Source organism: Ursus arctos, unplaced genomic scaffold (genome assembly GCF_023065955.2).
Source record: "Ursus arctos isolate Adak ecotype North America unplaced genomic scaffold, UrsArc2.0 scaffold_1, whole genome shotgun sequence".
Lineage (NCBI taxonomy): Eukaryota > Metazoa > Chordata > Mammalia > Carnivora > Ursidae > Ursus > Ursus arctos.
Window position 1 is genome coordinate 108,794,279 of NW_026622763.1, and position 16,254 is coordinate 108,810,532.

The window sequence follows — 16,254 nt, forward strand, 5'->3', positions numbered from 1 at the left end:
CAACAAAGAGACCCATTTCTAGAACAGTGACGTCACAGACGACAATGTGACCGTTCTTCTGGGCACTTATGGTTTAGAATTTTAGTACGTGTTCTCAGGGCCAAGGGGTCACTCTGCTGGGGTTTTGCTCTGGTCCTTGTCTTGAAGTTACGGAGCTTGTCATGCCAGAGCGCAGGTGGCCGCATTGGCCCCTCTCCACGCCGTGGCCATGCCTGAGGTGTCCTGGGGTGCTGTCTTTTACCTGAAAGCATCCACCCTCCCCTAGGAAATGTGGAAGAAAGGGACTAGCACTTCCTTACGCACTTAATTTATTCATTCTCTACAGGAAACAGTGATGTTGCCTGGTCCTTACAACATTTGTTTTCCACTGAAATTGCAGATATATACTAATTCAGAATTTGTTTATTCAATAAAATAAGGAAATATTGACTATGAACTTTGAAATGGACCTTCTAGCTTCCTTTCCCCCTCCTTGTATATAGTTTTGACTTACATATATTGAAGATCATCTCACATATTAAATGAATCCCCGAAACAGCTACGTAATGTTTTCACAACCTCGTCACTGACGCCTCTTCCACTTCATAGGCGTCTGAGCAACAGACAGACACCATGACGCTGTACAGATGGACTTCCTTCAGGTGTGGACGGTGACGTCCCTGTGGAAGGCCAGCAGGGGGAAGGTGTCCTGCGTTTTTGCAGCGTTCGCTCACTCTCGGGGCTTTCCGCTCAGGCCTGACACGTGCGGCCAGCGTGCAGACGCGGACCTGGGGGGGGCTGTGTTCTGTGCTCTGGCCCCACCCCGTGCCTCTGAGGTGGTGGCCCGTGGAGGCGCTGTCCTTTGGCTGGTAGCGCGCACAGAACACTTGCTGTTGGCTGCTTAATTCTGAAGGTGAGAACATTGTTGCCCTTCTTCCCCCATCAGCTAGAGTCTACCCTATAAAATCTCCAACCCAAAGTGTAGCAGCTGCTCACATTCTGATCAGGTCTTTACCCCCATTCTGAACTTGAGTTTCCCACTTGGCCAACACAAGCCTTCGCCTTTACACTTCTCCAGCCCCACTCAGGCCTTGGAGCGTGGTGGATACTGCCCCCACCTCCTGGTCAGTGGCTGCTGCCAGCCTTGAGGGGGCAGGTTCCTGGCCTCTCTGGGCACTCTGAGCCGCAGACACCTGGGAGTGGGTGCTGGTCTCCTCTGGGGATCCATGGTGCCGAGCACCCAGGACAATCAGGGCAGGAGGCACGTGGCAGTGAGCTCCTGCTGGAGCTCGGTGTCTGTGCCCTGCCATAGGCCAGAGCAGGGTGCTGTGGTGGCGGCGGCGGCCCGTCAGCGCAGACTTCCCGGACCCTGCATGGTTGGTCACTTCCCCACGTGGGGGACGGTGCATCATGGGCATGTGTGTTCCCTCCCACGACACGCGGGCCCCGCCCTCTGCCCGGTGCCCCTGCTCAGGGTGAAGTGGTAACATGAGTAGTTCCCCAAGGAGGTATTTCATTAACAAACCCGGATTTCAAGAAACTGCTCAAAAGCATTTCTTTTGTCCATTCCATCTCTGGGCTGACTGGTTACGACGGCAAAAACTATATGGCTCTTATTTTTGAATCCTGTTAGCCCAGATTACAGTTCTTTCCTGATGAGTATCACCTGCAGGCTCTTTAGTTTCTTGGGGTAGTGTGTTTGGGGTACCTTGCCCCCGTCGCTCTGGTAGTTCTGAAGCCGCATAGACAAGCTGCGTCTTCTGTTAGAGCCCACACGCAGGGGACTGCACGCCTGCGGGTACTGACCTGGGCAGACAGCCCCAGGTGTGACTGTTGTAGGCTGGAACACATATTTTCCCTAATAAGGGAAGAGTCTTGTTTATCCCTTAGCAAGGAAAGCCTGAAAATGCTTCTTGGGGGCACCATGTGTGTTGATGTCACCCTCTGAAGTTCAGGTCACCACAGCCACACCCGCACCCCCAGGCCCTGTGTGCCAGACACCTGCTCACAGCCTTGTGGGTGAGGCCCTGGGTGAGCCCCCAGTGCCAGGAGAGGGTGCGGCACAGGTCAGACCCTGCCGTGCCACTTGGCAGGTGGCAGAGATGAGGCAGAGGAGGCCTGCGATAACAGAGAGAGGGGAACTAGCATCTGTACCCCCGCATACCAGCCATTTTTCTTCCTCCTGCTTTTATTGTTGAGCCTGATTTTGGATAAAAGTGACTTGTGACATCCTAGTCCAAAAGTGGAGCCAGAAGCAGTTTTCTGCTAACTTGTTAAGCTCACATTTACCTAGGTTCTTGATACAGTTTAGCTTTTTCCTTTCATAGAATCAACCACCCATTGCAGGCCAAAGAGGGAGTTTCTAGATCCTACTTCCTGCTAGCATGTTAACCTTCAGACTTGACCTTGAACTTCCCAAACCAAAGCTGATTCTTCTCCCACCTCAGGCAAAATTGTCAAGATTGTTTATTACAGAGTTTTGAAAAAGAATTTAATGGTATGAAATGAAAATACGCTCCGATTTTGCTCTGTGATGTTGATCTTTCACCACCTAGTTAGGTGAATGAAGTAAAGGTGAACGTAGAAGGATAATACTGTGCTTTTTTAAAAATGACATTTCAAAAATTATAAGACAAATACTTAGAAATTTTTGAAAATAAAATCACCTGTCAGAGTTGCTTACTCTTGACAGTTTGAAATGTTTTAAATGTGTGTCCTTGAAGATGATCAAACCTTCTAACTCGCCCCTTTGAGCGCAGAGCTTGTCTTGAACCACAGGTTGGGCGGTGTGGACCCCCTCCAACAGGAATGTGGAGTTCAGGAGAACATAACTAGATTGTCTCTATCCGTTTCAAATAACTGGATGCTGGAAATTGAAGAATTTCCAAGAATTCCTCGACCACAAGTGAAGGAATCGGTCGTTCTCGATGCTGGAGTGGGGCAGGAGGCTATCACCTTTGTGTCTAAGTGGATTCGATGGTAGGGACTGTCGTAATTCAGAAAAATCTTCTTGCAGTTTTTTGGTAGAGGACCTTGGACACAGGAGTCTGTTTTTACAAATATTTAAGATTCTTTCCTTTCCATGGCAGTTACGACTAAATGTATTCTGTGGTATCTAAAACAATGTTTAGCATTTTAAAAATCCTAAGACCTGCTTTCTGGTATGCACTGTCAGTGTCAACAGGGTTTTCTGCGGCAGGGAGCTTCTAACGTTAGTGCCCTTGCACCCCCACTGCCCTGCACGGTCCGGAGCCGCGGCCTCAAGCACCGCTGACTCTGCCACTCTCGGGGCGCACGCCTGCAGAGCCGCGGCCCGCACCTATGCTCTCCGTGCAGTGTGTGCGTAGCTGACCGCACCCGTGATGTTAAGGCTGACCCACACAGGGTAGGGCATGGGGCCGTGGGTGCACACGCCGAACAGCCTCGAGTGTAGACGGGCTGCATGCGTATGCCATTTGCTTGAAAACTTATCTCCCCACCGATTTACTTTGTCTGGTAGGGTCTCTGTTTACATAATGTGAAGTAGATGTGATTTATAATGTTTCGCTGTAGCTGACAGATTTAATAAAAACATGTTTAATGGCAGTTTGTGGTACTTTTTAATCTATTCACTAAATTATGAGTTGATGATTTTTGTGAAGTGTCTGCAGTGATCATGTCAAAGATGACTTTGAACCTCCCTAGAACCACAGTAGTTTATTCCAAATGAGCAGTCTACCCGTAGGGGCAGCTCCTTTCACAAGTTCATCACCAAAGGGGCAATTATCAGAAGCTGCATTCTCTAATCCGATGGCCCGGCGAGCCTGCACTGGCCATGGCCTGTTTGCCAGCCCTACGGCCCGTGGAGCCTGTTCCTGACGCTTCAGTGGGGGCCACCTCCTCGAGCTCCACCTTCTACTCTTTAAACATAAAGTCAAGTTTGCAGCTGCTTTTTGGGAAACTGTCCACTATTAACTTGCAGTAGGACTGCCCGTCCTCAAGGCAGGCGCTTTGTAGGGCACTGAGGGACGGATTGGAACAGTGAACTTAGCTTATTTTCATAACCAGTACGTGTGAAACATCGGGTCTCATGCTTTGAATGGTACAATTGAAAAATAAGATCTGTTGCTAGTAGCTTCTGGACTTTTTTCTGAATTCTCTGTGTGTAAAAGGATCTCTATTCAATTCTGGGCCTATTCGGGACAAAAGGGGTTTTGGAGTATGAATCGTAAGTAGCTCATCTTTGGAAACCTGCCACTTCCTCACGTAGGGGGTCCTCCGCGCTGCAGGGACCAACAGAGCCCTCGGCTCCTGCACTCTGTGGGGCAGGGGAGACAAAGGAATTCCATGTGATTTTCAGGTTGCTTAGCGTATTTTAAATGTGTAATAAAAGCAGATTCTAATAAACTGGTTGTTAATAATTTCACACTCTTAACGCTGTCCAGGTTTACACTGTCAGTGAGTGTGTGCTCATGTTTTCACTGCGCGAAATCCTGCAGGAAAGCTCTGTTGTTACAGCATTGCTAGGTCACCCCCAGAAGCCCTGGGCGGGACCCCTGACAGCACAGTGCAGCCTTCCAGAGCTCCGCATTTGTCAATGTGAAAATAAGGACCCTCCCTGCAGCCCACTGGCCGTGGTGCAGGGCTAGCTGGCGCCGGTGCTCATGCCTGTCCGGTGAGCAGGCGCTCGGCACAGCGGTGTCCTCCAAGGAGCTCCTTTGCGCTAAGCTGCCTGCCTGCACACGTACATGTTTTAGGCCAAATAAGCCAAGTTTTGGTTTTATAAACTGTCACTGTAGGCGACTGCATTTGAAGTCTGACTAGGGCGTAAGAGGATCGTGCTTCGAAGCCAGCGGTGGGTGGGGAGGGGAGGCACCAGGGGCTCCAGTCCAGTGACTTCTGTGCAGCACTGTGTGTGCTCACTCAGTCGCAGTCGGAAATCATGGGAGTTGCGGAGTTAGGACGGCTGTCCGTTTGTAAACCTGAGGTAAATTTCTATTATAAATAGCTTCTAAGGCCGGTAATTTCTTGTATAAAACTCTGCTGTAAGGATAGCTTTAAAACGTGGCATGGAACAGTTACTGATTTCCCGTAGAAAAACATAAGAAATAACCCTTCGAGACTTCACTCTTGATAAGAGATTTCCTTTAGGACAAAATGTGTGACGGAGTAGGTCTCAGCAGCAGCCGTCTCGGAACTGGCAGAATTTTGGCTTCTGCCTAGTCAGAAGCAAACATTATTTAAAGAAGAAAAAAAGTATTGGTTTTGAGGTATAATTCTAGAAAACTAATACGAAATCCTTGTTCATGAAAAATTCAAAGAAGTAGAAAACAGTACAGTGAGTTTATGTGATCCAGTTTTTTTTAATGAGCAAGTGACGAGTGTGACCTTAAAGCACACTTCCGTTTTTCAGATCTGTTAGCCCCGCTTGGACGCCTCGTGTCCAGCCTCTGCCGTCTGCCTTTCCGTGAACGTCCACAGAACGCCCTCTCTGATCGCGCCTTCTGCTTTGCACACTGAACGCCACTGCTTTTATCACGGTTGCGTCCTGTGTAGAGCAAAGGAAAACCTCTAGACACACGGAGCCCTGGGTGTCCAAACCGCCTGTGGTTGGTCCCTGACCTTGGACTGGCCAGCCGCCAACCTGTTTTCATCTCACTTATGTCACATAGAGAATTGCACGTGATCGAGGCTTTGTTTACACTCCTACCAGAAGGCACCTGGTGGTAGCATTAGGCTAATGTTGGCTAAAGCGCGGTAAGAACTGGTGTCTGGCCAGCGCAGTGGACCTTTCTCATTTCTCGCTCCATCCCCCGCCCCGTTCAATTCCAGGCCTTTCCACGGAGAGTCCTCAGCCTTCTCCCTCCACCCGGAAGAGCCCACTGAGCCTGAGCCCTGCGTCTCAGGTGACTCTTGACCCAGCTGGGCAGGGCTTATCCCCCCTCCTGAGCCCTGTCCTTAGCGACGCTGGCGGAGCCAGGATGGACAGCGAGGAGGAGCCGAAACACAAGGTGGGCACTGCCCTAGCAGACAGCTTACTGCTGGTGGACTCGGTTTGCAGGGAAGCCTGAGCGGGCAGGGCGGGCTCTGTGCGGGGGATGCTGGCTCCCCCAGTGAAATCTGTCCTGAGAGCCGCACATCACCTGGGACTTCTCAGCTACCTTTGCGCAAAGGCAGGCTTCCTTATTTCACGGCAGTTCCTGGGACCTGTGGATTTCAAGTGGGGATGTGGGGGGATGGCCAGGCCTTGGGGAGCCCTCAGCCTCCTGCCCTCCCTACCTTGTTGGGCACTCTCTTGAACAGTGGGGTATTTGAGAGGAGGGGAAGGCTTAGGTGCCGAGGGAGCATGACCAGGGACCCCATCTTGTTGGGCTCATGGGTGAGTGGGTTCTGAAAGATGGTGCGGTGGGCGGGGGGGGGGGGCGCGCTGGGGAGTGTTGAAGCAGGGGAGGAGGGATGTGTCAGGTGTGTGTCTTTACAGTAGGAAGTTGAGGTGATGCCCACAGGTTTCTCTTTGTTGTCGGAGATAGGAGTGAGGGCACGCACTGGGAGGCTGGCAGGTAGGAGCGTCCGAGCTCAAGGACGAGGTTTTGGCCAGAGGCAGTGACACCCATCGCACGGCCATCCCCGCTCTCCTGGCCCGTGCCCCCTGCCTGAGTGGTGGTGACATGGACAAGGCAGCCCGGGCAGGCAGCTCTCTGAGAGGGCACACAAAAAAGGACAAAGGGCCAAGCATTTGGAGGTTTGGGAAAGAGACTGGTTGAAATAATGGGCTGTGGACCGTGGTGACCCAGGGAGCATCCATCCCCCTACATGCGGGAGGAGGAGGTCCCTGAGAAGCAAGATGGCCGCAAGCAGATGGGACCCCATCTCACAGGCACCTGTCACGTGGGGGAGCTGACATGGAGAACGCCTTGTCATGCCATGGGTTTCATCCTGAAGTGGCCAAAGAGAGAGTCTAGCCGAGGGCCACTGTGTGTGGGACACGTGAGCTTCTCTGAGAGGTGGGGTGGACCAGTGGGAGGACTGGTGAGCCCTCCGAGCACACACTCCTTCCTGGGCCCCACTTTAGAGAGAGCAAGCCCTGAGCCAGAAGGCGTGCTGTCATGTGAGGTGGCCCGGCGAGGGCAGGGGTCCCTGGACCCCGGCTCCACGTGGAGGGCCTGCAGCCCCCACCCCTCAGGTCTCCGTCCTCATTGCTCGGACACCGTATTTGGCACCAAGATGGTTGGGTTGAGGATGTTTTTATTTATTTATTTTGGAAACCTAATGACCATCTGGTTAGCTCACTATTACTTAGTGCAAAAACAAAATGGCTAGAAAGCTGTGTAAAGAACTAAATTTTAACTTGTACTTTTCTGTACTACAAAAAATAATCATTTAGGTGATGACTTGTAACATAGGGGTGTCACCAACCAGGGTCATGGCGGGTGGCCGTGGCATTCACATCCAGACCGGGCTTCAGAGAGGGAGCCTGGGGGCTGCACCACAGGCACCTCACCGAGCCGTGGCTGGGCCCTGCACACGGGGATCCCAGGCTCTGCCCCCCGTAGCTCCCCCTGCCTCCTCTCCTCGCCAACAGTGCTGCCTCATCATTTCCAGCCCTGCGAGCCGCCTCCCTGCCTGGAGCCGCGCAGCCAAGCGGTCACCGGGCGCAGGAGGGCTCCCGGACGGCTGGGGTGGCCCTTGCCCCAGCGCTGAGAGTGAGGGCTTCAAGGCCGGTGAACCGGCTGCACTCCGTGCTGGCTGTGAGCCGGGCCACGGGCCCCCAAGGACTCCGTGGCAGCTCGGGGAGCTCAGCGCCATGGGGCTTCTGCGCTTGGATCTGGTTACTCGGCTGTGTGCCGACCCCTCCGTCGGGAGCGCCTGTACCCGCTTGTTTCCCGGCGTCCCTCCTCACCAGTGTGTCCCGCTTAACCTGCTGCTTCTCCCCTGATTTCCAGTTGGAATCAATGAGGACCAACAGTGTTCGGAGGGTATAAAGGCTGACGTGCTGCGTGGGGCTCAGAAAGTGGCCAAGGTCCCCCTCTGCTCAAGGCTCTCGGGCTGCCTTCTGCCGGGAAGCTGCACTCTGCTCCCTGGCCGATGCTGGCCCAGCACCACCGACCTGCAGCTGAGTGGGCTGGCTGCGTGGCTCCCAGGGAGCAGCCCTTGGGCTTCTGCTCCCCTGGGAGGTTCCCTAACAGGCTTTCTCTGCACTGGAAACCAGCAGACCAGCCCTGGATACACAGGCTGCCCATGAGCACTCCTGACCACCGCACTCCTTGTGTCCCCTGTCACTAACTAGGACGTAATTGTGAGCTCATCAGTGACGCTGCTGTGGCTTGTTTCTGAGTGTTTCTCTCTGGGCAGTTCACCCTCCATGGAAGAGAAGTGGGTCCAGAACCTTAGGGTGACCCTGTTTCTGCAGGTTCACACTCGGCTGAGGCACTTTCTGGAACCCCATGTGGAGGGGACTGCAGTTAGGAAGCCGGCTTGCCTGCATGGACTCCCCACCCAGAGCCCCAGGCCAACAGTGGGCCCATATAGATGTGCAGAATCAGGGACACGTGGCTGCATGGGGCCCACAGCCTCCACACCATGAACGTGGGCCTCGTGGGGCCAGCTCTGACCCCAGAGAGCTCCTGAGGCACACCAAGCTGTGGTGGAGATGTGACATTTTATAGAGATTTGACAGAGTTAGGATTTGAAAAAGTCATGTTTTAACAGCACAAAGCCTAAAAAGAAAGAATTGGAGAGCACAGAGGTTGTCGCTCTGTGGGGAGAGGGCCTGGAGCTCCAGGGACCAGGCGTGGGCACTCCAAGATGTTTTCAGGACCCCAGCATCACAAGACTGCAGAGCAGGCTTACCTGGCCGCTAGGACAGAGCAGCTATTGATTATGTGGGAAGAGTGGGTCACGTGGAATATGCCCGGTGGGGTGGAGGGGACACGGCCATAGCTGTGGTCTCCAGGGCACGCAGGAGGAGTGCGCCTGTGGCACCGCTGTGAGAACACTACAGCCTCTGCTAAGCTTCACCTGGGCTCAGGGACACAGGGAAGAGGTGGGCCCTCAAATACCAGCCTCTGGCCCAGCCTCCCCTGTCAGCTTCCATACCAGACTCCTGCAGACCTGACCCCTGACCTTCCTCCCCAAACCTCTTACCTTGGGGACGGCAGCTTTTTCCCTTGGTTTGGGCCCCAAAACAGTCTGCCTTTGCCTTCTCTGTCCCTCGGACTGCCACCCATACCAGAACTTGACCTTGAGACTGTGTCGGGGTCCTGCTGTTCCCCTCCCCAGCTGTAGAGCCTGGATGGTGCAGAGGCCTTCTGCTGACCCCCAGCCCCTCGTGCTACTCTCAGTGCAGCAGCCAGCCTCGTCCTGGGGACCTAGCGTACCCTGATGTGCTCTGATAGACCCCAGAGGACCCCCTTGCCTTCCCCACCAGTAACCAGCTCACTTATCTCTTATCCCTCCCCTCACCCTTCACCTCCAGCCTGTCTCTGCTAGAGGCTGTGGCTACCCCATGCCTCTGGGCCTCCACCCCAACCCCTTCTTTTACTTCTGTACTGTCAGCTCCAGGGCAGGGACCTCTGTTCCTGGGCACGCTCCAGGGCTGGTACCTGCTCTGTGGATGTTTGCATGGTGGCCTCAGGGACAGTCAGCCCTAAGGTCCTCGGCCTGGTGGAGGAGCTGCAGGGGAGCATGCCAGGGATAGAACAGGACCAGGTGTCTGCCAGGTGGGAAAGGACAGAGTAGGGGCCTTTGAGGTGGACCTTGACGGAGGCAGCTCCCTGAGGTGCTCGGGATAGGGAGGGGCCCTGCAGGGCCAAGACACAGGCCCACCCAGGTGCAGCATGCAGCCTGGCCACTGCTGGAATGCCAAGAGCTGGGTGTGGTAGGGCCCAGGTCACCGGGGTAGTGCAGCCCCTCCTGCTCCTGACTTGGCTGCTGGCATCCGAACACCAGGCAGAGGCCCTGATGGACAGTTAAGAATTTCCATCTCTGGCCCTGCAGTCAAAGCGTGTTAGCCAGCCTCGTGCTCTAACACAGGGTGCAGTTGGAGTGTACAGTGTTTGGCAGTTTTCATGACCTTTGGAAGTTAGACTCAATCGTTGATAGTCACACATATGCATGTATACACGTGTGTGTATCTGTGTGTTAACTAGTTACACCTCTAGCAGTGGCATCAGAACAATAATTTCACGGCAAAACCAGTAATAGGCTTCAATAATACATGTTGATGTTTGAACAGTGATTTTTCTTCTCAAAAATAACATCAAGGCGCCTCTGCGGCTCAAGCGGTTCAGCATCTGCCTTCAGCTCAGGTCATGATCTCGGAGTCCTGGGGCTGAGCCCTGCATCGTGTCAGGCTCCCTGCTCCGCGGGCAGCTGCTTGTCCCTCACCCTCTGCCTCCCCCCACCCCCCTCTTGTGCGTGTGCTCACTCGCTCTCAAAATGAATAAAATCTTTAAAAAAAAAAAAAAAAGTAATAACATAAAATGAGAAAAACATGGGAGGGAGATTCAGCTGGGTTTATATTTTTACTCAGAAGGAAATCCCTTCAGGAATCACAGGTGAAAAGTGCACGGTGACGTGAACGGGAGCAGGAGAAAGTGAGTGTTGTGAACGTCGGTGACGTGGCCGCCAGACCCGCGCTCACACGGTCTGTGCTTCTTGCAGAGCATGGCAGCAGATGAGGCCTATTTCATAGTGAAGGAGATTCTCGCTACAGAACGAACATACCTGAAGGATTTAGAAGTTCTCACTGTGGTATGAAACCTAAGTCCTTTATTACTTTGTCTTCTTTAATACTTCTTAAACCTAAACCAGAGCTAGAGGATCCCTCCTGAGAAGGACCTCTTGGCCGTCATGAGACGTACGTGTTTGTGTTCTGTTAAAGATACCTTAAAGCGTATCTAAGGTCAGAATATTGTGTCCAATTTTTGTAAAACTAGGAGTATCCATTTGAAGCTTTTCACCCAGAATTGTTTTCTTATATTGTGAAAATGGGTGGTCAGCCAAGAGGACAGCTGTAGCACTGATTTGAGCTGTCCCAGTGGGGACTCTGGGGTCAATGCTGGGTGTCCTGTGGGTACTGACCCTCAGGAGCAAGGTCCCTGGGTCACCCCGACTCTTCCTGCAGTGGTTCCGCAGTGCCGTGGTCAAGGAGGATGCCATGCCTGCAGACCTGATGACCCTGCTCTTCTCCAACATAGACCCCATCTATGAGTTCCACAGAGGCTTCCTGCGTGCGGTGGAGCAGAGGCTGGCGCTCTGGTAACACCCTGCGCACACGGGCGGCCCCTGCACTGGACCCCACGTGGACAGCTCTACCCTGTCCCTATCCCTGTTCTCAGGAACTTCCCAGCTTCAGAAACGAATTCACAAGAACCATTGTTTCACTGAAGTATATCTTTTTAATTTGTGGGAGGAGTAGACCTGTAACAGCCACTTTTATTCATCCTGTTCCAGAAGAGAGAATGAAAGAATAGGTTTAAAGTAGATGATCCCTTTTTTTTTGCCGATTACCATCTTTTAGAGAATGGTCAAAATGTTATCATGGTTTCTGTCCAGTGTGGGCCTCCCACCTCAAGCATCTCTGCCGTTCTGGCTCTGACTAGGCTGGCCAGTCACACAAGGATCCATCAAAGTACAGCGCACAAGCTTTAACAACGTTTTAACCATATCTGTCCCTTTCTGCTCCAGGGAAGGGTCTTCCAACACCCATGCCACAGGCGATCATCAACGAATCGGGGACATCCTGCTCAGGAACATGCATCAGTTAAAGGTAGCACGGGTTGGTGTGATTACTCCACCCCTGGAACTGACAGTGCAGTCTCAGTGTTGTCCCCAGGACAGTGTCCCCCTCAGGGCATTCCCCTCAGGACAGCGTTCCCCTCAGAGCCATTTTCTCCTCAGGACAGCATTCCCCCCAGGACAGCACTCCCCTCGGAGCAGTCCTCTCCTCAGGACAGTGTCCCCTCAGGACAGCATTTCCCAGGACAACATGCCCATTGGAACAGCAGTCCTCTCCTCAGGACAGTGTCCCCTCAGGACAGCATTTCCCAGGACAACATGCCCATTGGAACAGTTTTCTTTTCCGGGCAGTGTCCCTCTCAGCAGTTTTCTCTTCAGGACGGTGTCCCCCCCCCCAGGACAGCATCCCACTCAAGACAGCATTCCCTTCAGGACAGCGTTCCCTCAGGTGTCTGTTCCCATCAGGACAGCGTTCCCTCAGGACTGCATTCCCCATTAAGACTGCAGACCGTGAAGACAGAGTCCCCTCAGTGGAGCCAACCCCTCAGGACAGCATGAGAGGGTGTAGGTGCTACGGGCTGACGCTCTTGGTGCCTGCTGATCCGTGACCCCCAGTGGGACATCCGCCCCCGCCTGACCAGTCCGTGTGCATTTATTGCCTCCCTTGCTGAGCTCAGCAGCCTGCGGTGGGATATGCAGAGCTTGTCTGGGCTGGCATTAGGGTTTGTGTCCACACACCTACTGGCTCATAATTCAGGTTTTTCCCTCAGAGGTGATAGGGCTCCCTTGGGTAAAGTGCCAAGGAAAGTACCAACAGAATGACTCCGGGAGCCAAGGTCAGCAACGTGGCAAAAGCAAGATGTCCTCTTATTAGGACCAGTTGTCACAGGTGTTGAAAACAGTGGGGCCAGCTGTGGTTTCACTGTTCAGGGGTCTTACTCTGGCTAAACAGACCTGGGACAGGCCTGCCCACCCTCACGTTCATCCTGGGGCAGCCCTACGGCACCCTTCCCAGAGACACAACGCCACTCGCACCTCTCTAGGTTCCCGCGTCCTCATGCCCACTCACCAGGCTGGCTGCCGCCTCCAGCCGAGGCCTGTTGCACCTTCTACCCAATCCAGCCAGACTCCTGACTTACCCGTGGGCCCCATTCCGTTCCTAGAAACCCGAGGGCCCCACAAGATCACTCAGTTGTGTCTTCACATAGCCCTGCTCAGAGCTCCCTTTCTTAACCTGAGACTTCTTTTGGTTTTTCTCAGCCCATGGTAAATTAGTCATTTCTGTCTATCCCAAAATCACTTACACAAATTTAAAATCAAAATACACACAAACCTCTTTGAGGTTATCATACCACAGACGTCATATTTAGTAATATTAGTAAAACAAATTGATTTCATATTAAAACCTTCCAGGAGGTAAGGAGGGACAGGTTGGGTTTAAGATCTGTATAATACTCAGAATCCATACGCGTGTGTTCTTCGATTTGTGCTGTCAAAGTGTTGGGAGGGATGGTTCCCTGTCCGATCAGCGCTCTGCGTGTGGGTGGGGACGGCGGCCTCTGCCAGGGCTGAGGGCAGAGCCGGAGCATGATTTGTTCACTCCCCACCAAGCACTGCTCACTGGTCCTGTGAGGCAGGTTCCAGCCCTCTCAGCCTCAGCGCTCCATCTGGAAAGTGGGGGTAAAGCCCTGTGTGCACCCAGCACCTGCGGCGGTCTGTGGATGAGCCCCACCCTCCCATCTCACGCATGCTGGGCTGTTCTTCTCTGTTCTGCCCCATTGGGATTTCCGGCTAGTGTGTGACATCCGCACCGGGAAGGCTGTCCAGCTGCTTGCCAGCCGGGCCCCCTGCCCCCACATCTCCTATCCTAAAGGCCCCCCCATTGTGCCTCCACAGGAGTTTACCAGCTACTTCCAAAGGCATGATGAAGTCCTCACAGAACTGGAAAAGGCCACCAGACGCTTGAAGAAGCTAGAGACAGTGTACAAAGAGTTTGAGCTCCAGAAGGTCTGCTACTTGCCTCTTAACGCGTTCCTGCTGAAGCCCATCCAGCGGCTGGTGCACTACCGCCTGCTGCTGGGCCGGCTGTGTGGGCACTACGCGCCGGCGCACCCCGACTCTGCTGACTGCCGCGGTGAGTGTGGGTGCTGGGCCTCTGCCCCCGCAGGGCTGCCCTGGCCGTACGGTTAGGAGCCCGCGTGGCCTCAGTGCTGGAGCCCACACGGCTACGAGGTAGGAGCAGCTTTGGCTGACCTGACGGCTTCGGCTTCCTTACGTGGGAAGTACAGGGTGCAGGGCTTCACCCCAGAAGGGCCCAGTACCACGGTGGTCAGGGCTGTCCTCTGCCCTCCCCTCCCCTCCTCTCCAGCTGGTGGAGGGCAAGGCCCTTCTCTGCTGCACGTCTGAAGTGTAGGAAAGGACTCCAGTTGTCTCGGAAGGTCACAGGGAGTGGCCCCCTGCCCTGAGGGGTCTCTCCACAGCACCCCCTTATCCCCCCACCGCATCCCGTGCACTGGGGCTGGAGAGCAGTTCTCAGGGTGATCGGCTGCCAGTGGGCGTTTCTGTCCTCAAAGCCTTGGCTCTCAAACAAGCATTTGGGTCAGAATGGCCTGTTAGAAGTTTCTGATACAGATGGCCTTGGTCGTTTTTTGTGTTAAAGAGACTCAGGAATAAACCCTGACCTTTTAAACCTATGTGTACTTCTAGTGCTGGAGGTTTTTACAAGTCAGTCTACCACTCCCATTAAAAGATGAAAGGTTACTTAGCTTTTCCTTCTAGCTGGTCTCCCCTAGTCCTAAAGGGGTTTATGTAAGATGCTTTCTGATGGGTCAGATGACATCTTCCTTTCTCGTCATTCTAAAAGCAAGCGTTTTCTGTTTACTAAAAGGAAGGACAAAATGGTCAGAAGTGCTCCCAAGCTTTTAAGGGAAATACGAAGTGCGGCACGTTTATAAAGCTCCCGCTGGTGGTGGGGTGGGCGGGATGGGCAGGGGAGGCGCGGGCTGAAGAAAGCTGGGCCCACTCGCCACTGGTGGGTTCCTCCTTAGTAGGACCCAGCCTACAGGCTGAGGCAAAACCCCAGCGAGTGTGCGTTTCTGAACGTGCCGTGTCAATTGCGAACACAACAGAGTGTTGATAGCCCAACAGCCTACAGAGCGTGGCTGTCTCTCAAGCCCTGGGAAAGCCATCGAGCCAGCACGTGCTCAGCTGACAGCTGCAGTTGGGACCCCCCCCCCACCCGCTCTCCCACCCATAGGCCTCAGGGAGAGCGTGAGCTTGAGCCTCCTGGGCAAAATGGGCACCTTTAGGTTGGGCTTAGAGAGGGTGGCTTTGGATCGTCGTTTATCCTTCGTTCAGTGTTTCCCAAGGGCAGTGCCCGGCAGGGACCGGGTGCCAAGCATGGTGATGACCCTTCAACAGCACGATGGTTCTGTGGAGACCCAGCAGTCTGGCATCAGGTCGGAAGTGCATCCCCAGCTTCCAGGGCCTGAGACAGTGGGAGCCCATGTGGCAGCCGAGCCTTCCGGTCCTGCACCCTGTGCATACGCGGTGGCTGAGAGAGTGGCTCGGGTGCTGTCCGAGGCAGACACGGGCTAGGCAGCCCACGTGGATGAGCAGGGCAAAGCGAGTCTCCGCCTGACCTCGTGTCCAGACTGGAGTGGGACCCTGAAGGATGGCAAGGCCAGAAGGGACAGGAGCTCAGGAGTGTGCACAGAGCTGACCCTGGGTGTCAGCCCTGTGGGAGCCCCCCTGGAGCTCTTACAGTGGTTCACTGTGTCACACACACGTCACTGATGGAGGAGTAACTCGCTGAGGCAAGTGCTTTCTTATCCGACTTTATCCTCTTAAAGCTGCGAGGCAGGTGTCCTCACCTCACTGGGAGCAACCGACTCGCAGGGGCAGAGTCGAGGGGCAGACGTTTCCTGCCGTACCGTGTGGGGCACCAGGCGCTGTGGCCAGGGTGTGAGTGACAGGAAGACAGCAGACTCTCGGAGTGGTTCCAGCAAGGAGACAAGTGGTCACTGCGCTCCAGCCAAGCAGCTGATCCCAGTGTGGCCTGGTCAGGACCGCAGCGACCTTTAGTGTCTGCTTTTGTGTTCCATCTGAAGGAGTTTCCCTTTCGGATTAGAAGCCTTCATGTCTGTACTGGAACTGTAAGATGACACCTGTTCCTCCGTTCAAGGAGGAAAGTACAAATGTTTTAAAGATACAAATTATTTAGCCTTTAAACTACGGTTGGTAATTCTCCCGAAAGAACAAATACTGCTGTGCCTAGAACATGAGTTATTCACAAAGGCTGTTCTTTCTCTTTACCAACCTTGAGTGTCAGCTAGTCAGAAGTTTGGGCTGAATAAGTCCAAGTTTCGGGTCATCTGCAGGGACCCCCATTTGCTGCACCGGCAGCTGAAAATCATGGATGGCAGTCCTGTGAGGAGTTGGGAGTAGAACGTTCCTTAAACTAAAACTGCCCTTTAAAATGGCAGTTCTTGTCACAAAGGGGTGGGTGGGGGGTTCCATCCGTGCCCCTCTGCCCGGGCACCTGTACTCAGAGGTCTC

At 53.8% G+C, this 16,254-nt stretch overlaps 1 protein-coding gene across 6 annotated transcripts in view; it reads left to right on the top strand.

The window, feature by feature from the left end:
- FARP2 (FERM, ARH/RhoGEF and pleckstrin domain protein 2) overlaps nucleotides 1–16,254 on the top strand; it is a 108,155-nt gene that overhangs the window by 76,872 nt on the left and 15,029 nt on the right. For all 6 annotated transcript variants that reach the window (XM_048214037.2, XM_026490852.4, XM_048214035.2 and 3 more), the window contains 5 exons: nucleotides 5,791–5,969; nucleotides 10,621–10,710; nucleotides 11,084–11,217; nucleotides 11,647–11,728; nucleotides 13,594–13,831. In XM_048214037.2, the coding sequence (XP_048069994.1) occupies nucleotides 5,791–5,969; nucleotides 10,621–10,710; nucleotides 11,084–11,217; nucleotides 11,647–11,728; nucleotides 13,594–13,831 (723 nt within the window). The remainder of the gene's footprint in view (nucleotides 1–5,790; nucleotides 5,970–10,620; nucleotides 10,711–11,083; nucleotides 11,218–11,646; nucleotides 11,729–13,593; nucleotides 13,832–16,254) is intronic.